The sequence below is a fragment of the Mchenga conophoros genome, linkage group LG2 (assembly GCF_057382185.1).
Source record: "Mchenga conophoros isolate Kocher_MC1m ecotype Shallow Benthic linkage group LG2, M_conophoros_male_GT1.1, whole genome shotgun sequence".
Classification (NCBI taxonomy): domain Eukaryota; kingdom Metazoa; phylum Chordata; class Actinopteri; order Cichliformes; family Cichlidae; genus Mchenga; species Mchenga conophoros.
In genome coordinates, this window is record NC_140527.1 from 27,207,351 (window position 1) to 27,234,527 (window position 27,177).

At 41.4% G+C, this 27,177-nt stretch overlaps 3 protein-coding genes across 6 annotated transcripts; all 3 read right to left on the bottom strand.

Annotated features, from left to right (window-relative positions):
* Positions 1-449: 449 nt before the first annotated feature.
* On the bottom strand, positions 450-3,145 carry LOC146582102 (transforming growth factor beta activator LRRC33-like). Its single transcript, XM_085291167.1, has 2 exons — positions 3,027-3,145; positions 450-2,880 (listed from the first exon to the last, which is right to left on the bottom strand). Exons 1-2 carry the CDS (start codon positions 3,114-3,116, stop codon positions 1,003-1,005), a joined length of 1,968 nt encoding a protein of 655 aa, XP_085147293.1. The 5' UTR covers positions 3,117-3,145; the 3' UTR covers positions 450-1,002.
* A 356-nt stretch (positions 3,146-3,501) lies between these two features.
* On the bottom strand, positions 3,502-6,204 carry LOC146582103 (tumor necrosis factor ligand superfamily member 13B-like). Of its 3 annotated transcripts, none has more exons than XM_085291189.1 (6): positions 5,956-6,204; positions 5,741-5,828; positions 5,557-5,613; positions 5,368-5,480; positions 5,148-5,277; positions 3,502-4,084 (listed from the first exon to the last, which is right to left on the bottom strand). In XM_085291189.1, exons 1-6 carry the CDS (start codon positions 6,202-6,204, stop codon positions 3,969-3,971), a joined length of 753 nt encoding a protein of 250 aa, XP_085147315.1. In that variant the 3' UTR covers positions 3,502-3,968. The 3 variants fall into 3 exon arrangements, with proteins under 3 accessions (XP_085147315.1, XP_085147322.1, XP_085147307.1); XM_085291196.1 differs by having other exon boundaries at positions 5,380-5,480; positions 5,956-6,190; XM_085291181.1 differs by having other exon boundaries at positions 5,148-5,480; positions 5,956-6,190.
* Positions 6,205-6,515: 311 nt separating this feature from the next.
* On the bottom strand, positions 6,516-18,834 carry eda (ectodysplasin A). 2 transcript variants are annotated; one of them, XM_085291230.1, is made up of 8 exons: positions 18,332-18,834; positions 11,587-11,686; positions 9,518-9,556; positions 9,111-9,281; positions 8,755-8,789; positions 8,577-8,628; positions 7,956-8,080; positions 6,516-7,613 (listed from the first exon to the last, which is right to left on the bottom strand). In XM_085291230.1, exons 1-8 carry the CDS (start codon positions 18,656-18,658, stop codon positions 7,350-7,352), a joined length of 1,113 nt encoding a protein of 370 aa, XP_085147356.1. In that variant the 5' UTR covers positions 18,659-18,834; the 3' UTR covers positions 6,516-7,349. The 2 variants fall into 2 exon arrangements, with proteins under 2 accessions (XP_085147356.1, XP_085147348.1); XM_085291222.1 differs by having other exon boundaries at positions 7,950-8,080.
* Between the last annotated feature and the right edge of the window lie 8,343 nt (positions 18,835-27,177).

Genomic DNA, 27,177 nt, shown 5'->3' on the forward strand with positions numbered 1-27,177 from the left:
GATAATGCTGACATCACATATACTGGTTCCAGTTGCAAAACGGCACTTTGCATCAGTTTCAAGAAGAGGGATTTGCCAATAGGAAGACAGCAAGAAAGATTGCTCAATGGCATATCTTTTTTTTCTTTTGGTGTACATCCAGAGGTACTTGCTTACAATTTCAAATATCTTTTCATGCCATTGCCAGTGGATCAGTATTGTAGGATGCAAGTCAAAGTTTAATGTTGTGTTGCTTAGTTTCACAATCTTAATGGATGACCTTCTCTGATCATGACCTTACAGTTAGGATTCTATGACTTGGTGGCATTTCAACTATAATTGTTCACCTTCCCACCTCATTGATTTATTTTGTAGATACTGAAATGCGGGGAATGGTATTCTTAAATAAAGAACTGCACGATATCGTGGTTATTCAGTGCGACATGTTTATTATGTAAACCATACACCGTTGCAACATCTGACCACAGTCTCCAGGGTCAGAGCCACACATTATATATTACAGAACAGGCTGGTATAATGACATTTCTTGTATAAAGACAAAATAAGCCATTCTTATTTAAAAATATATACAAATCAATATGTTTAAACAAAAGCTCTCTTACAAGGGTCTATATGGCAATTGTGTTGAATTATTCAGGAGTCCAGTCGTGACTCTTGGAATGTTCTGCAAGGCTTCATAGACGTCATAAAAATGTAATCCATTGGCTAAAGCTTTTAGTTTCAAAACAAACATTCACGATGAAGAATGGATACGAACTCTTGTGATTCTTGATTTGACGTGCACTGTAACCAAACCACTTGGGAATCAGTAATGCCAATTTCCAGTTTAAGATTTTAGCTTCAGAGGTCACGAAAAGTTTGCAGGTATGTCCTGTAAGACTGTAATGTGCAATAACCACAATCTTCACTTTTCCACCAAGTTTATGGTATGCTTACTTTACATAGCCCATGTGCATGTCTAAAATTATCTAAAAAAAAACTGTAAAAGACTGATTTGAGACTTCACACCATAACAGATCTCTGTGTGCAGCACAGCTTCCTGCTGAACATGATGAAAACTGCTAACAAAACAATTGCAAATAAGACAATTATCATCATTTGTCCAAAATGAACTTCCTGTGCCTTTGTGCGCAATGAACAGTACAATGAAGGGTTCATCAGATATTCTGTCACCGTAAGGTTTCTAACTCTCGTAAAGCATTCTGCCTCACTGATATCGGGCACTGTAATCTCCGTCTCATTTAAGACCATCAACCATCTGTTGTCACAGCAGTTGAAAGGATTCCCGCTTATATGCATGACGGTAAGGTTTGTGGATAAAGCACGAATCAACGAAGGGTTTAAAGTTATAAAAACATTATGTCTTATGTCAATTTCTCTCAGGGGAGAACAACTTAAACTTCTGGGAATTGTATCCAGCAGGTTGTTCGATACGTTCAGGTGGGTTAATGCCGGCATGCACGGTAGAGACAACAGACGAGAGCTGTTTAAGTTGATCTCACTGATAATTAAGGACTGAAGAGTTGTTTGCACACCTTCTAGCGCCCCCTCTTGCATGACCAGTGATGGATTTTTTGCAAGGCTGAGGGAAACCAAAGAAGTCCCCTGAAATGTGTTAGGCTGAAGCATTTTTATGCCATTTCCTTTAAGATTGAGGTGTTTTAGAGTCCCTAAGTAGGCGAATTCAACACAAAGGTCATCAAGATTTGTTTGCTGTGTTGAGTTAATGCTTCCTAAGTGATCAGCAGAAGTGCAAGGTTGGACTGAGTTGTCTTGCAGATTTAGTCTTTCTATTTGTGCGAGTGCACTGAGAAAAGGTGGGGAAATATATACCAGCCTGTTGCTTTGCAGGTCAAGGTGCTTTAGGGAGCGGAAGAAAAGCTGGCGAAGGGGTCCTGAGTCAGAGTCATTTCTCACATCCCAGATGATGCTTTGTAGACAGTTATAGCTGAGATTCAGAGTTTCTAAAGACAGCAATAGGCTTAAAGTCTCGATTGGGAAAGACCTGAAGTGGTTGTAGCTCAGGTCAATATAAATCAGTGGCATGGGCCTCCAGTTTGAGTGTAGGTTGTTTTTTATTGCAATTTTTTCACCTACAATCTCACTATAAAGAGAATTTGTCTCTGACACCAAAGCAGCCTCTGAATAGGAACCGATCATGTTATTCTGTAAATAAAGATACCGCAAACGGTTCGTTTTCGGAACGATTGGAAAATAAAGAAGTTTGTTGTGGCTGAGATCAAGAACTTCAAGCCTGTACAGCCTGCTGTCCTCATGTGTGACAAAAAACTCTACAGAGTTTCTGCTCAGATTTAGAAATTTCACTTGACGCAATTTAAAATCACAAATGTGCGCAAGATTGTTTTTAGCCAAGTTTAACACCTCTAATTGGATCAGTGATTCGAACGTCCCTTCTTCGATCTCAGATATCAGATTGTCGTCAATAGCAATGGCCCTCAGGCTTTTACTCTCTGTGAATAATTTGTGTGAAAGTCTTGTTAAAGCATTACCGGTCATCTTGAGCTGATCGAGGGCGGATTTGTTTCTAAGGTAGTGCTCGGCTGCAAAGTCACTCAGGCCGTTCATTGATATGTCCAAATCCTTCAGCCCGCTGAGGGATTGGAGGGCTTTGCTGTTATTGCCAAGGTTGTTGTTTAGTTCGTTTCTGGACAAATTCAGCTGCTCAAGTCGAACCAGGTTTTCAAACAGCCCCTCGGAGATGAGATCCAGCTGGTTGTTGCTCAAGTCCAGCTGCTCCAAGCAAGGCAGCTCAAGCTTGTGCAGCTGTCTGATGAAGTTATTGGACAGGTCCAGTCTTCTGATCCTTATATCCAAATCCACAGGGATAGAAGAGAGATTCCGATTGTTCCAGGACTGCTCCTTGAAATTAAAGGAACACAGTGTGAGCCTCAGAGATGGGGCACTTTTAAAAAATATCAAAACCAGCAATTCTGTAGGCTTAAGAAATAAATAAATAGTGCAAATTTAAAAACATTTAGCATTTATATTGATCATGTTGAACCTACCCTCGAAGCATAATACGTCAGTCCTGTTACGCAAAGGTCATGGCTGAGTGACCAGAGTAGTAGGAAGTTGGAGAACATATGTCTGACCATTCTCCCTCTGCTGCTGCTGCTAAACTGTACCACTGCTGTTGTCAGAGCTCGTATGCACTCACTCACACACACACACCAACACCCTCTTATAGCCATGCTTCATCAAAAAAAAGGGAGAGAGAAAACAGCTGTGGCCACCAGATAGGGAAGGTGGATACTATATTTAGACAATAAAGACATGACCACGTAGACCGCCTCTTTCTGTCAAGCTTAGGTCACATGTAAGCGAAAACCTTATAATTTGTAAAAAAACAAACAAAAAAAAAAGGTTTGTAGACAAACATATTGTGTTTTTAGTGCTAAGTGAAGCCACTTTTAGAGATAAATGCATTTAGAATTTGCTAGCACTTTAAATACAAGTTGAGAAATAATTTGCACCGACACATTATCCCATTTATAACAACTTTAATTAGATGATGATACATTATTTATTGTGGTATTCAAGAAACTTCCTGGGAGATAAATTTATACATTTGTTTGTTCCTGACAAAGTCTCTGGAAACGGAAAGCGTTTTAAAATAGACAAGAGGAACAAATAAGCAGACAGCGCGTAGGTGGAACAGGAGGGAAGCCCCCAGCAAGGTATAAAGGAACACGCCTAAAATAGACTGATGAAAGGAGGTGCTGGCACATGAGTACAAACTTTTGGGAGTCAGCCCAGGACATGCACCCAAATTCTACATTTTAAAGCTAATATATATTTGAAAAAAATGTATTTGCCTGGCAGGAAAAATAGTTTTCCTGCTGCTGCCACTCTGCTTTATATCTGCACAGCCCTCACGCTGCTCAGTGTCAGTTTCCCACTTCCAGCAACAGTCAGCTGCATCCTTATCATCCTCCTACTGTCTTGTCTCAGTTCAGCTGTATGACACCAAAGAAGGTTGAGTCTTCATCTGTAGATATCAGGGCTGTGGGCCTGTCTGGGATCACCAGTTCTAGCTCGTCATCCTGAAGCAACTGCACTGTGCCTGCAACAGAGGACAAACGCTGTCAGAAAGTGTAAATGTATTTAAACGTACAGTACATGTTTGCTATACACAAAAGCCTTTTTACTATTGGTGCTACTTTTGGATTGTTTTTTCTGCTAATGGACTTGTATGTTGTCGGATATCCTGGATATTATGGCCATCTCATGGTTTTTATGAGGGGTGGCCCCCCCACTAGGAAGTTGGCTTGATGGGTTTGTTTCAGATGAGGGGCACTGCCCAGGGCAGAAAAATGGAGCCAGTGCAGAAATACCAAAAACTGCAGTTTGTCTAATGGATGCTTGAGGCTGGCACCAAAACCAGGTCAAATACTCTATAGTACAGTATAGTACTACAGTTAAAAGGCCTGTGCAGCATTAACAAGCATGTTTATAGCCTGGCACAAAAGAAAGATTTGGGAATTTATCGATAAGCTAGTGCATGGTAGCTGAATTTTCTTTTTTAAATGGAGGCTGGTGATATTTAAAACTCAGGGTGTGCCCAGCTTGACAGGTGTCCCAACACAGGAAGTTACAGTTGACTGCACTTGCGGTGTTAGGGCCTTTTGGAGCGTTTATAAACTGAATTATATGAAAAAGTATAATTTGCTGACTTGTTTGAATTACTACAGTTCCTGAGATTCATTAGCCTCTTATTTATCACCAGTAAGTAGATACCCTTTGCAGAAAGCTAAGCAAGCTCCAGTTATGGTTATGTCTGGTTCCAAAAGTGCAAAATAGCAGCTCTCAAAATGCTTCAAACTATTGGCCGACACAGGCTTAAAACCTGGAATAAACTGTGTAGCTGCACAAAGGCCGCGATATAAGATGAACAGGGATTATTTTGAACTGTAAATTATTGCAAAGCTACTTTAGTATAGTGTCTAAGAATAAAAATGTGGAACTAGAAATCAGCACGAGAGATCCACTTTCAAGGAACAGTGTAACATTTTCAAAAATATGCCTATTTGACCTCGATAAGTAGAGGAAGGAACAGCGCTGTGTATTACAGAGAGCGCCTGTATCCAAAAGCAAAAAAACCTCCACAGCAGCAGTCTCTCACTGACCTGCAGTGTAGCATGTGTTGGCAGGATATCTATCGGGCATCGCTTGCAGGCAGCGCAACAGCTCGGCTTCAGCTGAGGCCCTACTTCGAACGACATGACCCATAACTATGCTTGGGCTTTCAAACAAAACCTGCAAATTAAGCAGAACATTACCTAACTGGTTGGAACAAATCATATGCATGATCAATTTAGTTCTGCTCGAGTTAGAGTGACACAATACTTGTCCAAACACCAAGTAATAACCATCTTCTTGGACAACAATTCTGTTTTCCTTTTGTGAAATTGCATTTCCTCGCTGTGCAGAAACAATCCAAGAGATCACAGTTATATTTCCTGTGAGAAAAAGGCAAGATACGCTTCATCAAAATAATGGCAGACGGTACAGCCAACGACTTGGATTTAGTTTTACCTCTTATGTCTGGCCGTTTGTTAGTGTCAGCCCTTAACTGCAGAAATGCTGTTGAAGCTGGCAAGAGAAGGAAATAAACACTTGACTTTCATTTTTTTATTAACTTAGCATATACTGTTTGTGCTGTCATTACCAGATTAGACTGGAACTAACAAGATATTTTCAGTTCTCAGCTCTGACCCACCTCTAGAACTGCCTGGGTCCCTTTTGACTCTCCTAGAAGATATCTTCAGAGAACTGTGAGCTTCCTGGAAGACTCTTGACTTAATGTCCTATGAGAAAAACAAAGCCTTGCGATAAAATTTATTATTGCAGCGCTATCTGAACAACTCACTAATGGTATAAATCTCAGTAGTACAATGTCCAAGATGACTCCATCCTGTATAATCAGTGACATACCTCGCTTGTTTTAAGCATCTTGGCCAATTTCCCATCGACTCCCTCAGAACATGGTTGATTTAATTGTAGAATTATGTCTCCTTGGAGTTTGCGAAAATCATTTTCTAAAACCCTGGCTCTGTGCACCAGGAAAAGACTGAGACAAAACATGAACGCTGTGAGTGATAATAACGCATTATAGAGCATTTTGAGACTAACAAGCTGTCCCCCCCCAGTCCCCAAGTTACTCAAACGAGTGAAGTCACACATCAGTACACTCCGGAAACCTAAACGTTCAGTTTCAAAATTAGTTTTTAAAATGAGGAACTATCTTTGCCCTGCCTCTCAAGATGGAACTCATTTGGACTGCATGAAAATTACAGCCAAACTCTGAGATGTATTGTGAAACTCGCAGTTGAAGTAAAAAGCCACATTTTAATAAAGACAAAGGCCTCGCTCGCAGAGCATCATTTGTTCTTGTCAGTACTCGTGCCAGCTCAGTCCGATATGAAAGAGAAGTTGTAACCTTTTAAATTAATACCACTGGCTGCACAAACACAAGAGACGAATGGTTTAGACAGAAAATGAAACATTTTAATCCATCAATCAACTCCATTTACAAAAGTATATCCCATTTTATATACAGTATGTACAGACATGTATTAACAACTATCATTTCTCTACATGGATTCATTCATAAGGTAACTAAACAATAGCACTGTAACAAAACATATCACTGATATTCTGCAGGGATGTTGTAGTGCAAATGCGCGCAAAATATATAGTGCTGTTGCTCTGTGAACACCTTATAACTCCAGTTTTAGTGGATTTTCTTTACTTTGCATAGATACTTTTATACTTGTGTTGAACATTTGCATCATCTTTCATTTTCTTAAAAATGTTAATATATTCAAATGAATTAAAAAAGGCCAACAAAGCCCCAGAACAAAACATTTCAAATAGCTATTTTAGCTATTTTTAGCGTTTTTTGTTTTTTTGGAGATACAAGATTATCATTCAACAGCACTTAGTATACATCAACACAGTGTCCTTCCTCACTTTAAAGAGAGATCCCGTCTTTGCCGGTACAAAATGGCGACTACAAATAGAAACTTCTCTCTGATGAGAACATTTGGTTCATCGATCTCTGCGCAAAATTAAAGTAAAGGGCAGCAGAAGTTGTCTTATTTGGTTCATTTGAATACAGACATCTGTGAAAGTGAACAAAAGTCACTAAAGGGGCGTCCTCAATTTTTACCAGCCCTCTAAACAGAGGCAAAACATAGGCTTTTAAATTACTGTGTCAATCCCACGTCAGGCAGGATGAACAGGCAGTGTGATTCTGGGCTAACGTGACTGCTGCTTTTTGGTTACGCATCGGGGGGGGTTGGGGGTGGGTGCTGGTGACTGTGCAGTTATCCGTTCTGTCCAGCAGATGGAGCCTCTCCAAGTCTGACACTTCCCAGGAAAGTGGTGTGGTTGGTCATATTGATGAGTGTGTACTCATGAGCTATGCGTATATAGATCTTTTGGCCAGCGCGGAGTGGGCTCACACCAGCCGTGTAGCAGGTGTTGAATTTGCGCTGGCCCGTCTCAATGCTGCAAGTACAGCGGAGGAATGGGCTGGAGTCCACCATCACATCATAGCTGGCAATGTCAGTGAAGTTGAGGTAGTACACCTGGTAAATGGGGCGGGGAGGGGGCGGAGGAGGAGGGCATACAAATCACAAGACTTTAAAGTGTGTACGACTCCACATGATAATTTCAGGGGTTATTTAAAGCTGAAACAGCTGCAATATTAAAGAAGCCAGCATGAATATGAGTTATGAAGCTTCACATTTAGCCACAGGGAAAGGGCAAAAGAAATACATCTTACATTAAAAAGGTAACATGTATATGCTTAAACAAAGCAGACAGGTCAACTCTGTCATTCTTGAGCTTAGCTTTAGAACGACTGCCAGCTCTTTTGACTATCAACTGTAAATTTAAAGAGTTACGTCAAGGACCGTACTCACTTCTACCTGACTATATATGAAGTAGACACCGTCCAACAGCACCTCTAGCTGCCCAGTGCGAGAGTGCATTTTAAACACGCGGTGATGGATGGACACCATCTTCCAATTCTTAAGGATGCCTTGAGACAGATCTAAACATGTCACAACAAACACACAAAGAGGGTCAACATAAACAGCTTTCAGCAGAGCTTAACTGCAACCAGAGCTCAGCATTGACACACAGTATAAACCTGCTAATGATGCTTACCTGTGATGTGATGAAGGATAATCAGAATCAGTTAGCATGCAACATGAGTATGAGTTACCATTCCAGATTGTAAAACGGCTATAGGATAACTTTAGGATGTCTATAATCCTACACAGTGCTATGGGTAAAAACTGGCAGTAACATTTACCCTGGATAGAAAATCCTTGGTGAGCACAGAAATACTTAAAAATGACCAAATCTGGCATGCTGGATCTCAAGTATAAACATTCACTGCATGTCAACAATCTACTGTGTTTATATTTTTTCTCTTGTAATTCTGAGGTTTAGCACACATCCAGAACTCTGTGTTTAACCAATGGCAGGGATTATGCATGCTTTTTTGTTCTTTGTGACTAAATGAGCGTAGACTGAGCACCCACCTTCTCTGACTTGGATCGTAGTTTCCTGCCCCTGCAAGTGAACCACTGCTGGCTGGAAGACAAAAGATCTCTGGTGACTAATCCAAATTCACGTAAAACAGGAGAACAGCTGTTTCACCAGAAGCTGCGACTGGGAGAAAATTGTATGCAAAATTTTAAAACGGTGACATACTCTTACCTGGAATTCCTTTGTTTTGCCCTTGTCAGGAACCCCTGCAAGAGCAAGAGGGAGACGTGTTCAAATTCTGGCCTCTGCACTGCCGAGGTGAGAGGATGATTAAAAGAAAACAAACTCTGGCATAGTTTAAAGATAGATCATTTCTGCTCCACACAATGTTTGACATCCTGCACCAGAAACTCTCACAGTGCGAGCAATGAGTGAATCAATTTTGACAACTTGAGCCCCATTCTGCTGTGGGAAAGTGTCTGGATACAGGAAATAACTGTAATCTAAGAAAAGGATCTCTCTGCTCGTTTTCAAGCTCTCTGGCTCGAGTATTGCTTATTGAGGAGGATTCGATGCAAGTTATATACCTGCTGGACCTTGAGCGCCTGGTGGTCCTTGTGGCCCAGGAGGTCCTGGAGGCCCTGCAGGTCCTACAACATTGCTTCCTGGAATACCTGGGATTCCAGGGATACCCGGTGGCCCCTGTGGACCTGGGGGACCAGGAGGGCCAGGTGGTCCTGGCACAGGCCTTTTTTTCACTGTGGAGAAAGATGGAATAAACGGTTAGCACTCAAGTTAGTTTTAATTATAAATCACCACAAATCACTAATTTGCCGGCAAGTATTACATTTACATAGATACTGAAAGCTTGTCGCCCACTTTGAGTTAAGGCGGTTTTTGGATGACTTCTCAAGTGCATTTGTAGAAACGTGCAGCAGATAACAGTCAAATGAATGACCATAATAACAGAAACGTATGCCGGATTTTGTCATACCTCTTTTTTTCTCTTTCCTTTTTTCCTTTCCAGTTGATTCTGAAAGAAACCGAAGCAGCGTGATTAAGCTTCAAATGCCCTCTTCAACAATTATCATCTCAAATGACACATCGAGCATCCAGATCATTCCATGTAGGTATCCTAAATAGGCTGAAATAACAGATTGAGATGGTGTGCACTGAACACTAGAGTGGAGGTATGTCAGTCTGTGGTATCTTGTAGTGTAGTAATTTGTAAGTGTGGTTTCACCTCCTCTGTATGAACAAGTGCCTTAAGCATTCACAGGCAGTGGAACTGGAGAAGATCATTAGAGAGATACTTTATCCTGCCAAAATCCTTTTCTTTGAATTAAGCCCAGATGGAGAATGCAGATGAAAGTGTGTGTGTGTGCATGTGTGTTTGTGTGTGTGCGTGTCTCCTCCTTTACAACCATGTGTATGGATGTGCATGCACGGATGTTGGTGGGGCATCTATGTCAGTGCTTGAAAGCACTCTGTGTTTGCATCTGCAAGAGGGTGTGTGCGCGCGCACGTATATGTGCCGCGCACAGCTGAAGAATCCTTTTCAAAAAGCTGTCTCGGTTGCTCTTGTGTTTACCATGTCATTATAACTACAAAGGCCATTTAACCTTAAACCCTCACAGTTTGAGTCCCCCCTCAAACATATGGCCAGTGTTTCTCCTCTGGCTAAATGACTGGATGCATCCGCATAGATTTCTCTTAACGAGCAGCCCTATCTGGAATCTGGTGCCCGTTAGGAGTGCCGAGGACGCACACACGTGCGCACATGTGCAAACACAGGACACACACACACACACACACACACATCTAAGGCTGAGATTACAAAAGCCTTTGTCTGTGCGCTAAGAGCAGAGGAGAGACCTGGGAATGATTAGTGTTTAGAGGCTCGGGACTTTACTGATTTATGTATAAAGTCTCGAAGGTGAGTTTTTTTCTTCTAATTTAAACACAATCACTAAACTTGCCCCCAAGTATTCAGTGTCACGAGACAGACATTGGAATGCCTTGTGATCGTGCTGCACTTGTTGCACTCAGACGTGAAACTTCAAAGGCTTCCCTCCCTTTTCTTTCTCCTTTTTTTTTTTTTTTTATTTGCATAGTGCAGATTCTAAACAAAAAGAAAAAAAAACAAACTACAAAAGCAAATTCAGACATACCGGCCACATGGTTTACCACGGAGCTATTGATTAGCATAAATCAATTCAGCAGAATTAATGAAAGCTATGCTCACGCATGGTTGCCGGGTTCTCGAAAATGACTCACAAAGTCAGTATACTTTTTGTCATCTGCTGCGATATTAATGTCACTGATAACACAGCTGGACTCCAAAGTACATAACTGCTTTGCTGACAGCTTCAAACAATAAGAAAAATAAAAAATAATTACTTTAAATTAAAAAAAAAAAAAAAATTGGTGGACGTAATGTTATTTTTAGTGGAGGGGCAGGGGATTGGGGGGGACCCGGGCTTCGTTGTCTGTTTCAAATTGGTGCAGCCCTCCCAAACTCCTTGTTGTCCTTGTTTGCCATCCAAGTAATAATCAATCCCATTCCATTGAATCTCTCGCTCTATAAACACGGCAACATTATGCGGTGGCGCTGCTTTGTTAAGTAAGCACAAATCAATAAAACATCAATTCCACACACACACACAAAGAAAGAAAGTGAGAAACCATCAGCAAACAGTTTGCAAAATTTAAGACCTCTAAGCCTACCATAAGCCAGTTAATTACACTTAATTGAGTCCTGTTCAAGCAAATGCGTGTTACAGAAAACATTGCTCAACAGTTGACTCGCTAGTTGCCAAGTACATATCCAGAAAACAAACTGATGCAGGTGCAACCAGAGAGCTAAAGTTAGTTTCTTTTTTTAATGATTAATGGAAAATAGATGATGTGCTTGAAAACCCCCCCCAACAAAAACAAAAAACAAAACAGAAGACCAACTTAGGAGGCAAAAAACAGTCTTGTGTATCAAGGCGTAAAGATCAAAGAGACAATAGTATTAAAGGATGTCAAATGCTCATAACACACGCAAAAAAAGGGCTGCACCTGTTTCTGGCTCCTTGCCGGGGCTTCTTTTCGCTCGCTGAGTTATGCCCCTGTTATCCTCTGTGCCGTGGAAGTCAGCTTTTCTGTACAGTAACTTCTCCTGGTGGGACACAAAGGAAAATATCATTAAAGACGGAAAATTACGCATGGAAAAAGGTGCCACATCTTTTGAGCACGCTGCGCCTATTGTTACCAGCTGCTGCCACCTTAGATGAATTCGGTGAACCCAACACAAAAGGGCTGAATGCTACAAAGTTTTTGAGAGCGAAACTCTTGCTACAAGTGGCCTTTTCTATTCTTGGGGGGTATAATGTTTGCACAGACACAACTTGGGGCAGTTGAAAAGATGTGAGACTGTCAGCCAGCACATTCACATGCGGCCAAGTCATTGTCTGTCCCATTTGGGCTGTAACGCATCCTGTAACCCAAGTCACTTTTGTCTGAGTTTCTGATGTTTGAGACAGTCACCTGGACACGACTGCTTCTAAAATTCACCTTTTTATACAAAAGGAGGACATGAACTGCGGTTAATCTGAGAGCAATACCCATTCATATGGCACCTGGTCCCAGCCCCATTCAGTGTTGGCATGAATAAGCTACAAAATAAATTGTCAAAGGAAAAGGATCTGATGTAGCTGGTCTGGTCTGAGCTCATCCCTAAAAACAGGGGAAGTTGCACTACAGCGGCGGATTGTTCCCATGGGCAAGTGAGCGGCGGGACAAACCGCACGTTTGTTCATCTGGGACTGGTTCTGGTCGACCTACATTCACATGAACTCGGTAGGACGCACTGACCCGACTGTAAGACATTCGAGACGTGTCTGGTGCTGACAAGGCAATGTTTCGTGCTAAGGATTTAGAGTTTAAAATATGGATTGCTCCAAGTCGCTTTCTGTTTGAACAGCCAGTTTGTGATCACATCTTTGGAGGATTCCCAGAAAACAAAAAACAACAACAAAAAAACCAAAACCCCCCCCCCCCCAAAAAAAAAAACTCAAAAACTGGCACTGAAAACACAAACGAGACCACCCAAAGCCAACTCTTTTCATCAGGCCTCGCAGTAAACGAGACAGCTTTTTGGTCACACTTTGGGGTGTCAGCATAAATAAAAAGTAATAGCCCGAGACATTAAGGCCCTCCATTGCTGACAACCAGACAGCTTGTAGAGAGCTGGACATCTGCTCGGTGTTTGGATAACTGACATCTACCAAAGCAGTGACGCATGCGGCACCTTAGCACGGATCAAAAGATAATAAATAACCACGTATCGGCTCGCCTTACTGCTTAGAAACAAAGCAGACAAGCTTACCGACAGACACTTTGGCCTTCCTTGGGGGGCCTACCCCAGTAGTGCCCAGGATGATATATTCCCTGTTTCCATCTGTGACACTCGAGTAAACATCGTTATTAAGTCGCGATGACAAGTAAGCTCCTTCTCCTGAAAGCAGCGTGAACTCCCAGGGTCTTTTTGTGGGCCTTTACAAGGCGGAGCCGCTGCAAAACACGAAAAGAAGTTATGGTTCGAATTTCTTCTATACCTCGTCTCAGATGTGGGAACCCTCCTTTTTTCCCCCCCTCTGGATGGGGGATGAGATGTATCATGTCAAACACCTGACACCGACTGTGTTAGGCAAGTTCGACGCAGTTAGCGTCTACATCCCTGACCAGCTGCCAGCTGTGTCTGACCTTACGAGCACGGGAATTCCAGCTTGATGGAGGACTGTGTGTTGGAACAGATTATCGGCGCGCAGACCTCCAGATGTTCCTGCGAGCGGCAACGTTTGCTGTTCATTTGGTGCGCAGGTGCCTCCACATCTCCTCTCCAGCTGTTGGCATACCGGGGGGGGGGGGCTAGCTTTTACCTCTCAAAGGATTTGTGGTGTATATTCAGCCATATGGCGTTACACTTTCTTCTGTTCTGACAGCCAAACACGATTCAACAGCCAATTTCTGGCCCGAGATTAAGCCCCTGCAGAACGACAGAAGACAAACAAGCAGTCTACGGGGCTACTACCAGACTGGTGCGCATCGTACTTTAGATGAAGGCAACAAAGTGATTTTTTTTTTCTTCTTCTCCTTCCATTATATGACTATGAGAAATGGTTTTTCGCCCTTTTTTGCTTCATTTCACTTCATTACAACATTTACAGCCTTCGTACCCTTCAAAGGCACGCAGAGTTACAGTAAATCAGGATGACAATGTGTTGGTATGTATGCCAAGTGCCAACTATTGAGTAAACCATTCTTTTTCAGCGCATGGGGAGAAAAAAATGCTATTAATTAGAGGGCTTTCAAATCTTCAAAGAGTGGGGGTTGCTGTTGCGCGCAGATTCCCTGTTGCTTCGTGAGGATATGACTAAAATTCAATCACCCCAGGGATGTGTAATTTTGGGATAACAAGACTCCTTTTTTTGCCTTATTAACACTTACTATTACAAACTGCATATATTCTTACCAGTTAGCCTCAAAAGGTCCTTGATATTTGCAGCATTTCAAGTGTAATGCAAGAAATAAAATGCTGCAGGTCTCCAGTAGCATTTTTTACTCACAGTTTTCCACAAATACAGACTTTCTGGCTGCAGCGTTGTCTGTAAATCTTGCAAAGTCAATAACAGTTAGTGGCCGCTAAGTTGTAGTTGAAAATTTGATGTTGCAAAGCTTGAGACGGTGAAACTGAGGGCTGTTTGGGTGTGGTTGCGATTTACATGCCCATCACTGGCTGAATGGGCATTACCAAGTTCAGTGGCATGCATACTCCTGAGAGCTGATTACACCTAATATTCCTGTGATGTGCACTCCTGGGTCCGACAGCGACTTTGCGTTTTCTTCTTAAATATCACTTAAAGAAAAGGATCCTCCCCATAGCCCGTATCAGAGCCCGCTCTTTGAAAGGCCATGTGTTTTTAACCATAACTTGGGTAATTTAATAACGCTATGCATAGATTGTCATCTGAAAATCTGTGGAGCTCAACCTAAGGGAAATGTAGCCTGTCAGCAGCCAATCACTTTTCAAATTGTTGCAACACTCGCTGGCAAACCTACTCCTTGTTGAGTGCTGAGAAGGCCTTGAGAATTTATTATTATGGTGGATGTTTGCAACTCTGGACTCAATCTTTACTGGGCGTCTACGCCATCTGTCTGTCAAGACGATTCAAGCCTATACGGAGCAAACGCTCGCAGCCTCGCCATTTCTGATGTTTCTGCTCTCACGACTTGTGCTTTTATGTCTGCGCTGATTGATCCCTGATATGTCGACCTGCTCTCAGCGCATGTACGATACTGCTGTTTTAACCAATTATGCAGCGGTCACAATTAAAGTAGATGTGGGTGACAGCCCACCCGGGCGCCCCAGAGCTTGTACGCTGCTGAGGACTTTGCGTCCCATCAAACTGACTTTTTTAATAGCCGTTAACTAGACTCCAGATGTTTTAGCATCTGTTCTTCGGGGGGACTTTAAAGGCATACATCAGAGAGGAAAATTATTTCATATAATAGCTATAAGAAAAGTGTTAGGCTCAAGAGTAAAACGCTCTCTGAGCTTACATTTTGAAATGTTTCTGTGGACGTTTATTACATTTCACTCGCTGCTGTAAGGTGAACGAGGGTCAGGCTGACTGAGGGAGACACTTGCTCTCGCTCGCCTTACATCACATTTGTGGCACAGATTTTAGCGCCCCCCCCACACACACACACACACACCTGGGAAGGGGATTTTTTACTGTTGGGAACTATGCGGGGTCTGCTGGACAGCTGGGATTTACTGCCTTGCTCACGGGCATACCCACTGCGACTGGTGAGGTGACGACTGTTTGTTCACTTTGTGGGCCCAGATCATAAATGAACAGATCATCGACTCATTAAGAAGCAGCTAGAAAGATCTGAAAAAAGTGAGAGCTTTTAAATTAGTGCTCAAAATTTAACTGTTTCCAAAGAAACTAAATGAATTTCTGTTACCAAACATTTCATATTTCCACTTGTGGTTTGACTGCATAGTTTAGATCTCTTAAGACCTATAAACAGTGCCAGCTTTGTCTGCAAAACAATATTGTTTCCAATACTGTGCTTACATCTGAGAAAATGAAGATTATAAAATGTTTTTTTTTGTAAAACATCCAAGGAGACACAAATGGTCCCACACAGAGTCTGAACTCAGTTTGATAGCTTTTGGTTATTTTCTTTTTTCGCCTCGCATCACCTCACGGGCCTTTCCTCCCCTGTTCAGGGAGAGATTCTGGAAACCGATTACACACTTGTAGTATCACGGCTTGTACAGCCAAGATTCTTATCTGGAAGTTTTAGCCACGATCATGACCTTCAGATCAGGTGTGCATCTGCAAAAAGAAACTGCAAAGAGAAGGCCAAGCCTCAGTAATAACTCTACTTGTGTTTTCTTTCAGTGGAAAAAATGACAAGTGTTGGCAAGATTAAACATTCAAGAAAAAAAAAAAACTAACTTAAGAGTAGAAGGAAAAAGAAAAGAATAAATATATTTATATCATTTAAAACTAGTTTAGTGCTAAGACAGCTGATTTTCACTTCAAACAACTTTATTCTTCCTTGATATCATGACTTCAACTAACCAAAAAAAATTTAAAAAATAAAATCATCTTTTCATTAATTCATTGTGGCAAAATTTGCTCCTGACACAACAACTGCAGTGGGACCTATCAGAAAGACTCTCTGTCGCTATCCCACAGGTGTGTAGCTGACATCAACATTAAGGCTGACTTCAAAGACAGGTGTGGTTATGCTCATATGTATGAAGTATTACTTACTAACGCCGCAACCACTCTGTACCTGGGCGTCACGGTTGGTGTGATGCCAATGCGTTGGCGCTCTCTAGTTTTGTTTGACACTGACCAGCCCTGCTGAATGGCCGGATGTTAAGGTTGCTTTTACATGCCGACAGACCACACCGCTTGGGTTTTTCAAGACACAATTCGACCACAAAACAGGTCCATCTGAACGGAGGCTGCAGCACTGCACTTACGTGACAACAGAGCCTCGCTGTATCATATATGCTGTTGGAAAGCTGGCCTGTGTTGGTATGGACCTGACGTTACTGTACTTTGCTTTAGCTTTCTCAAGGCATCTCATGTTTTTGGTTATACTTGTCTGTATATACCTGGCCATCACGTGAAATTTCCCCAATGCTCCTGAAGTGCCTTTGATGAAGAGCTGTGTGAAAAATCCAATAAACAATTTTAACCCCCCCCCCCCAAAAAAAAGAAGAAGAAAGATCCTTCAAAGGAAATGCCAGAAAAGCTAACAAGTGTGGCTGCTGCGTCTAAATGCCACATGCTCCTGTTTCTCCAACTATGTAAACTGTGGGATGTGTAATCAGAGTTGTTTAATGCAGACATCTGGCAAGGACAGCATCACAGCACTGTTAAATATTTACAGCTGGGCCACAGTCTTTCACCTCATGAAGCGTCACCATCTGGGCCAAATACCAGGCCCATCTCACTCGGCTTTAACTGGAGGAAACCACTACTATCTAAAATAAGCTTAGCAAAGAGGACACACAGAGGACTAAATTAATAGGCTGAGCTCATGAAAGGAAAATGTTAACGGAGCAAATCCAAATATGAGCAATGGATCTCATTAATCTTTCCTACTGAGGAATAAATGCGCCCATCCTGGATAACTTGAATTCCTCTGGGTGGTTACCCAGCTGACAGCTCTGCACAACTAAATGTCCAGCCAATGCCCCCCCCACACACAGAATATAATTTTCTCTGTTAAAAGGTTACACAACTGCTGACATATGAGCTAATTGAGCAAGCAATGCAAAGTTGAGAGGTGCACTCGGGCCTTTTGTGCTGATGAAATTAGGGAGGTAGTGTGTGTGTGTGTGTGTGTGTGTGTGTGGTGGTGTTGTGGTGGTCTTAGTGGTTAGTGGGTTGTTGCCAAAAGCCACAGACAACACAAATGACCGTTCAGTCAGCCCTGCTGCCAAGGAAGAAAACACACAAGAAGTGGGGCTGGCTTTGCTCCAAGTACCAAGTACCCTCATCTAAAGTCCTGATGAATTTACATCAGCCCTTGGGCTTTGCACCTGCTGGTGATCCAGTTAATTTTCTGTCCACCTGCTCCAGCACATAGCCTGACCTGCCTCTGCGATTCCAGCTGGGCAGGTTGCCTAAGTTCTGAGTACTGGACTTCTGTCTGCTCTGGGACCGAGTCAAATTGGGTTAAAATGTGGTTTTACTTAATAAATAATTCGCCCATTATATTAATCAATGAGTTTACTGAAAGTTATTTCCCCCCCACAAAAAATAAATAAATGAAAGAAAGGATTTTCTTTACTCAACAAAGGCAAAAATCGGAACCACAACTGCCCTAATTCTTGTTCAACTTATGCCCACCCTGGATGTGTTTACCTGAACCAGAGACACTGGCTAGGTGACAAGATTTAAAGCCTACACCTTTTAGCGCGTCTCAGTCCAGAAAGGCGGAATGACGCACACGGGGGCGCAAATCCATCCTTTCAAAAACAAAAACCCCAAAAAACATACTTGTCTGGAAACTGAGCTGATAAAACGCCGTGACAGGCTACTGTAAAAGAAGTTGCCCAGAAACATGCCGTAACAGCGCAGACACAAAACCTGACACCGTGATACCGGGAACAGGAGGACCGAGCGGAGGTGAATGAACACGAACAGCCTCCGCGTGAGGAATGACAACAATGTCGCCTTAAAGAAGCTCCGGTGTCTCTTCATTAAGTCTTTGTTTTTTTTTTTACCTCACGACTCTCTCCTCCGCGGCTGCTGCCGGAGTCCAGTCGGACTGGGTGGCTGAGCGAGAGCACCTCCGCCGGGTCAGCCAGGTCACTCCCCGCCAGTGTCATCACTGAGTCCCGCTTCTGGTGAATAATTTCCCTTTTGACCTGGGACCGAAGGTCCAAATAGCAGACGAGGGTGACAGCGTGAAGGGTCAGCGACAGCAGGAATAATCCCAGGAACACAACGCTGCTGCTCCGACTCCTGCACTTCTTGCTGCACGTGCACGGAGCCGCTATGGGCATCACTTTGTCCGGGAAATCCTCCGCGGATGAACCATCGCGTGCCATTATCGGACGGAGGGGCGAGTCATATGCTCCTTATCTCGGCATAATCGGCTCGTCTGTCTCGCGCGGGCCGCGGCTATTCATTTACATGGAGACTCATAGGTGCAGCTGCAGCAGGTCGGTGCAAACTTCTCGGAGTATCTGTAGTAACAATGGAAACCCGCCCACCTCTCCTGTGATTGGTCCGGCGCAATTAGCAGCCCAGAGGTTGGGGGGGGTGGATGCAGTAGGTGCAGTGGTTGAGCGACACCCGATGGAGAGAAGGAGCTACTGCAACGCCTCTGAGACAAAGATGTGAGAATTTCTTCCCCCGCTCTTTTCTTATGTTTGTTGTTCAGTGTTGTGTGATTATTTCATGGACTTCTTTCAGTGATTTATTATATCTTACCCGAGTGTGAATAGGAAAAGGGGGGTTGTCACCGGTGTAATGTATAATGTTTATATGTGTGCTTTTTTAAAAATGTGTTTTAGGGGTTTGGACATGCAATTTTTCACTGGCCTGCTTTGTTTGGCACTTGGTTTTGTTATGTGGGTGGCACATGAAGTGGTGGTCCTGTGTGAAGAACTGATTCAGAAAATACTGCCCGGTATTGTTATTGAAAGAGAACAAGCGGTTGATGGTTACACTGCAATCATCAAAGAGTGGAAAAGTAGTACAAATTATGTTCTTAAACATTCTACAAATTATCTGATTATAGGTTAGTGCATCTGAACTCTGTCAGGCTCAACATTATGATAGTGGGCCTGGAAGGGAGTCGGTGTCACGGTGAGGTCAGCGTCACTTTGTGTACAACACCATCAAATAATCTAAACATGTGTCATTCGGCTGGATCCAGGGAACGGTTTGACATTTGTGTTACAAAAATGCCCGCTGAGAACAATGCTTTAACTAGGCTGAATGTGGGCTTTGTGGTTTGCACATTTTCAAAATCCAAACTCGACACTTTGATCTCCAAGAACCAGAGGTAGCCTGTGAATCTGGCCGTCTTCGGGCCCCAGGATGATGAAACCTAAGCAGGGCAGAGACTCGGAGGGCTGATAGATCACCTCGTTAGATTAGTTTTCCGGGCAACTGCTGCCAAACATCTGTCTTTATTTCACTGGGGCAAACCCTGACATTTGTGTGCACTTGACCTATATGGAGGTAAACATTTTCAGGCTGGGAGACTCATACTAGGTCTCACTCGATATTACAGGCTAAATAATGATGAAAAGTGGCTTTTGGAATTTCAATGAATGGTATTTCATCACTGTGTACTCTCTCTATATATATTACTGTGAAGTTTACCACTGTACAAATATAAGAATCTGTTATTGTATTTCTTTTGGTTCAGCCAATTCCCACTGCCACTATATCATCACGTTTCCCCCCCCATGCACAATTAGTTTCCTTTCACCAGCTCATCTAGAGGAGAAAAAAAAGTGATTCTAGTCAGCTGCCACTGAAGGGCAGCATTGCCAAGCCATAAATCAATAACGCTGCATTCCAGTGCCCTCATAAAGTTGAACTAAAAAAAACAAAACAAGAAACAAACAAACAAAAAAAACCCAGCGCCATGCAAGTTGCATATTAACATGTAAATACATCTTGCATAGCCTCATATAGCATCTCTGAGATTGTGTCCTCAGCATCATCCCCTTTCTCTCCTGAGAAGTCATTTCCTCATTGTTAGCATACGATAGTGAAATTGAAGAGAGAAAGATTTTCAAAGTAACCCTCATAGGAGCTGTGACTGAGGGCTCAGCCTAAGCACGTTTGCCACGCTTCTCATCTGACTTTTAGAAGCAGATGATTTAGGACTGGAATAGTTAAGGGCACGCACTTCCTGTATTTTCAGACAAATGGTCACATTTTAAAATGTTTTTTTATTCTATATAAATGTATATGAAGGATTCCCCTAGGTTATTTATTGCATTATTTAAAAACTAAACAAAAAAACTTATTTGCTTTTGAGGAGGCCTTAGCTAAAGGTCAAACTCAACTCAATGCGCCTATCTTCTATCCCCTGCCTTGTTTCAGACAACACAACTCAACATTAAAGCCTGTGACAAATGAAACCAGTTTTATCGTGATTGGGTTTTTTGGCATTGAAAAGAGCAGGAGTAATTCGTATAACGTCCCCCGGGCTTCAATGCGGCATTCATAAATGGTGTGCCACTCTATCCTCTCTGAGCTTATAACAAGATTTAGAGGCTTTCCCTGCCAGATGATAGAGTTTTACAGAAGGAATAGGCGCTCTTATATTTTGCCACGGAGAGTTGAGCAGTTGGGCTGTGGCTCTGGGAGGCTGCTGGAAGATGCTCTTGGCTGAAGAGTTCCTCTCTAGTCCTCTGATAAGAACGCAAATTCAAATCAACTTTCATTTGCTATTAGGAGGACTCAAATTTGAGCTAAAACGATTCAAACCCAGCAGTATAATGCCACTACACGCGTAAATTGTTTTGGACCTCTGCACCACGTACATCACCTTCTCAGGAAGGACTTGCTGTTTCTGCACATTGAATTGGAGAGGTGTAACCTTGACTAATTGATATACTGTGACATTTGATTTCCTACCTATAAATCTCCAGTAAATTGGACCATCTCTGCCATTTCCCCGGACAATGATTCATCCACTCGCATTGTGGGTGTCTATCTTAAGAGTCCTTATCAAGATTGGAGCTCTCTCTCTCTCTCCTGCTCTCTGGTCTTTTTGTACTGTGCTGCTTTTGTTCCTTTACCTTTCTCTCTTTTTCCTTTTCTTTCTGTTTGCTGACTGCTGTGTGCAGTTCAGTACCAATCCGGTGTGAGTAACTTAATTGATTTTTTTTTTATTCCACAAAGAATCGCTTGAGTTTAGTGGCCTTTTTAGCATGCAAAATGCTGTTTTGTGTCTTTTCTGAAGGCAATGGTGTTCAGGGGAAACAATGCTATTTGGACTTATTCATTAACAGGACTTGTTTTTTTATTGTTTCGTAGCATTTCACCTTTATTAAATGTGGACAGAGTAGATAAAGACAGGAAACACAGACTGAGAAAGGAGAGTATGGCATGCAACAAAGGACATATACAGCAAAGTAGTAGTATTAACAGAAATTCACTAACTCTTTTAATAGATATTTATTACATATGAAGTAATCCAGACAACAACAACAACAACAAAAAACCCCATAAACTGTACAGTAAAATCTATCACATTAAAATCTAAAAACATTCTAAAAATGCTGCACTCTCCCTAAAAATAGACTTTTACAAATAAAAAATGAAGATTAGGATATGCAATCCAACTCTCCTAGAATATTAAATTATTAGAAATTCTTATACATTAACCAATCATCATTGGTTGATTAGTCTTTTTATAGCAATTCATGATGTAGTTTTATATGCTGTTTGATATCAAACATGATCTTAAACAGTATTTTTGAAAAAGAAGATGAGAACAGCATAAAAAGAAACTATTTAAAAAATACTTCATATAATCTATGTACACTACTGTGCAAAAGTATTGAGTCACCCCCCGTTTCTTTATATTTTGCTTCAGAGGATTTTTAATCTTTAGTGGTATTGAGGAATAGTTCAGTGGCAAAAGTTTGTTTTGTCTTTTTTTGACATTTCCACTCATTTTTAGTCCAGTCCTTGTATCTGACCATTTTCAGATAAATGTTTTTTAAACTACATAACACAGAATCATGAATCATTAAGCATAAAAGAGGCACATAACGTAAGGAATGAGCCAGTGGTGTGTCTAACCTTGCCAGAAAACTTATCAAATAACCAATTTTAACCTCCTAGGACCTGACGTCCACATATGTGGACATCACATTTTGGGTTATTTAGACTAAAATACTCAATTTTGTTCTACATGGGCCTGATATCCACTTACGAGGACATTATACTGCCACTGTTCTATCAAAATTTCAAACGAATATCCTCATATGTGGCTCTTATTTTTCTTAAAAACAAAATAAGGTAAAAAAAAAAAAATCAGGTAATTCTTTGTTTTTACATTCATCGGGCCCCAATATGCCCAAATATAAAGAGAAATTAAAAATGCATGTCGTGGAAGAGTTCGGGTCTTAGGAGGTTAAATGGTATCTTTAGATACTTTCTAACTAGCAGCCTTTCTCAAAATATTATTGTTTTTGTACAAATTTCTTTAGTTGAATCCATGAAAAATACCAGTTTCACAGGTATAAAATAGTATTTTTGCACCAACAAGGTGATGCTCGAAGAACTAAAAACTATCTTTAAAAAGGAAACTGGACCAATGGACTGGACCAAATGAAGAATTATCAGCACTATAAAACTATATAAATGATCTATAAAACATATATTTAAGAAAAGGAAAAATCCAGCAAAACCCTGACACAAGACTAAGAATGCCTCTGACCATTAAGGTGATCCAACTGCTGTTCACCAAAATCTCATCAGAATTGGTCTCAGTGGAAGGGTGGCTGTCAAGAAGCCATTCATAATGAAGGAAAGCAAGGAGAAAAGGTTGAGGTATGCCAAATTACACAAGAACTGGACTGGGAAAATCAGTATCAACGAGTCTTATGGAATCCAAAGGAGGTCAGAAAAGAGACACAACATGAGGGTCTAGATTCATCTGTAAAACACGTTGGAGGCTCATGGTCATGGTTTCCAAATCGATTGAATTATGAGCACAATAATATTTTGATCCACCATTCAGTACCATCTGGAAAGTGTCTTATAGGCAGTGGCTTCATTTTCCAGCATGACAACGATCCCTAATACATTACCAGTGCAATGAAAGCATACTTGGATAGAAAAATGTTTAGTGCATCACTAGGGATACATGGATTGGCCTCCCCAGAGGTTGCACCTCAACATTAATGAAGCAGTGTGGGATCATCTTGAGAGAAAACTGACCAGAAGTCAAAGAAGAGCTTTGAATGTCCTTCAAGAAGCCTGGAAAACTATTCCTGAAGATTACTTAAGAAAGTTCAGCCTGTGTTGAAGAATAAACACAGTCATATCAAATTATTGACTTTTAAGCTTGTTAGAATTCTACAAACTCTTTCCTAGCAAAAGACAAAGAAATGAGTGGTGGCTCAAGACTTGCACAATACTGTAGTTTATAGCTCTCATTTATTTCTTTGGACACTTAAAGGGAAGTAGAGCAAGCTGTGAACACAAGGCTGACACATTAAAAAGTTCACCATTCGAATTCATTAGGAATCCTGTTTCTTTCCAGCTTAGCTCAAGTTTTCATCTCTCCCAATGGAATTATCTGGCTCTTTCGCCCCTCAGTGCTCCACTATGTTCACTCACTAACTTTATTTCTCTGCCATTTGGAAAGTGTCACAGAGTGTGTTTCTCAGAGTTTTTTCACACAGACACACACACAGACACACTGCTGCAAGAAACAACTCAACATTAAAGTTGCGTCCAATAACACTAAAGCATTTTGTTGAAAGGTACTAAGTATGCCTTATTGTTGACCCATATACATAATAAAGGAAATAAACACAAATGTAAAGCGCTATGCTCTTTCTCTGCATTTCTAAAGATTACATGATCACAAAGTGGAAGTTTAAATCACATTGGAATTTTGTCACCTGAAATGTATGTACATTTTTTATGGAATTTGTGTGCTTAAAAGCAACTTTTGGCTATAAGTGTTGTTGTTTAAGGAGTAACTGCTCAAAAAATGAAAGGAACACTTTGAAAACACATCAGATTTCAGTGGGGAAAAATCATGCTGGATATCTATAATGATAAGGACTGGGTAATGTGCTAGTAATGACATGATGCCACATCATTTGATGGAAATGAAAATGATCAACCTACAAGGGGCTGAATTCAAAAACACCCTAGAAATCAAAGTGGGGCATTTGATCAGTGAGAAAATGAATGGTGTCTTGGGGCATCTGCTTGCAGATCTGAACCAGGGCATCACTGAACTCCTGGACAGTCTGAGGTGCAACCTGGCAGCGCTGGACTGACTGAAGAATAATGCCCCAGAGGTGTTTTATTAGATTTAGGTCAGGCGAACCGGGGGGACAGTCAGTGGCACCGATTTCTTTATCCTCCAGGAACTGCCTGCATACTCTCATCACATGAAACCGGACATTGTCGTGCACCAGGAGTGACTCAGGACCCACCGCACCAGCGTAGGGTCTGACAATGCATCCCAGGATTTCATGTGCAACCTCTGTATGCTTGTTTCACTAAACACTAAAGCAGTTAAAACTTTTTAACATTTCAATATCCCAGAATAGTAATTGACTTGATGTACTCTGATCAGAAAGAGCTCTTGTAATTTTTTGAACAGCATATTAAAATGTGATGTTTTGATAAAAAAAGATGAAAAGGTCAGCCCTCTTTGAGTATCCTGTTGTGTTAGTATAGTGTTAGTATATTGTTATTATTAAAAAAACTGAAGATCAGCATAACATGCAGCATGCTCATGTCACATTAAGTGCAGAGTGGAAGATGCTCCGGTGTTTATTTATAACTATTTTATGGACATGAAAATAGAGTGTACGATTTAACACAACTGTTCACTTTTTAATGTAATCAATAATTAACAAGGCAACATGTTTAACATGTTTGTTAGTTATTAGGAGTGTATGGCTAATACTGTCATCTACAGTCGCCTCTAAATATCAATAAAGTTCACCAAGTGGTAGTTAGTTTTTACCTGTTTTTTTTCCTGTAGGTATTGTGGTAAGTTTATCAGAGCCCTTTTATCCCTAAACAGTCATACATTTGATAGTTGTAGACCTGAAAAAAAAGCAAAAGTTACTGTTTTCTCTGTGACTTTTCTTTGCCAGTCTCTCGCACTCTTTTTTCATTCTTGCTTCAGTTCATTGGGGTCTGTGGGTATTCATTTATGCGCAGCTTTGTTAAGATTCTCTCACAGCCTGTCAGTGGGGTTGGAATCTGGACTTTGCCTGGGCCATTGCAGCACCGTGATTATTTCCTATTTCAGTTATTCTGTCGTAGTTTTACTGCTGTGCTTGAGATAACTGGCCTCACATTTGACTCTAGAATACTTTGATATACAGAGGAGTTCATGGTCAACTCAATGTTTGCAAAGTGCCCAGGTCCTGTGGCTGCAAAACAAGCTCACATAATTGCTACTCCACCACCGTGCTTGGCAGTTAGTATGCGGTGTTTGCTCTGATATGCAGTGTTTGGCATTGTGGATTATGGCCAAACAAACCTAAGTGTGCTGCCATATTCTGTTAGAGAGCAGAGCTGAATGTTTTTGGATTTTCAAACTTTAACACTTCACATGCTAACCGAAGCCTGTAGAGTTAAAAATATACCTTTTGTTTTTTGTTTTTTTGTCTTTTTCTGACCTTGAGCGGAATTTGCCAGGACGCCCACTCCTGCGATGATTGGCAGCTGCGCTGAATGTTTCTTCTTGTGCATAATTTTTCTCACTATAGAATGATGGACTTCAAATCATTTAGAAACAGCCTTATAACCTTTCCTAGATTGATGGGTAGCAACAATTGCTTAGCATCATTGCTGATGTCTTTCTCCCTTGGCATTGTTCCTTGGCAACACACGCTGAACACGCTAAATCAGCAAACTTTGATTTGATTAGCAGCACCTGGCTGCTACTTACCCTCGTAACTCCTATGAAAGCGGTATGGATGCATTTTTTCACACATCCCTTCTGCATTCTGGCCTAATTTTTGTGAAATCAATCAATGACACTGTAATATGTTTTGTTATTTATCTGAGGTTGTGTTTACCTAATTTTAAGACCTGCTAAGTACTAGATAATGTTTTCTTATGTCCTGATACATAGAACCTTAAAATGTAAAAAGGGTCTACTTTCTTTCAATTCTAAGCTTTTTGAAGTATACTGAATGCATTACATATAGGAAGATTGGAATGAATATTATAAATAGAAAGGTGCACATCTATATTTGTAAAAACGTACATACAGCTTTAATATATATCAAAAAAACGAAGTTTCTCAGTGCCCTTTTTTTATTGTGTTTTTATGTTACGACAGTGAAAAGTATGCCACCGGAAAGAATTCATGAGATATGAATCACAAAACTGTGAGCTAATATCCCACTCAGATTCTTCATGCTTTGCTGCCAGCTCCATTATCAGAGGAGTGTTTACGTTTTGGGGTTTTAGGCATCAGATTGCTCAGTAACCCACAGCAGGTACAGCGATAGAGATATAATTTAGACTATCTTCTTGTAGACACTTGTGTATCTTGGATATGCTGGGAAGCCGAGTCCAATAAAGGGGTGAAATATGAGTGGGGTACATGTTTATATGAGCTTTTATACGTGCCAGGATGATGGTTTACTGCCTCTCTGTTCCCTGGATGTTTTCCGCGCTGTTTGTTTCTGAGGCTCGTGTGAGGCTGCCACCTTCAATAAACATTCACTACCCTTATCAAAACCTCTAAGCCAGACCAACAGCATGATCAAGAGGCACACCTGGGGTGACCCCAGAGGTAATCTACATTCCCGCCTCTCTTTCTGTGCCACCCTCTTCATTCATTTCTCCCTGTCTTATGTGTTTTACTTGCTTGGATTTC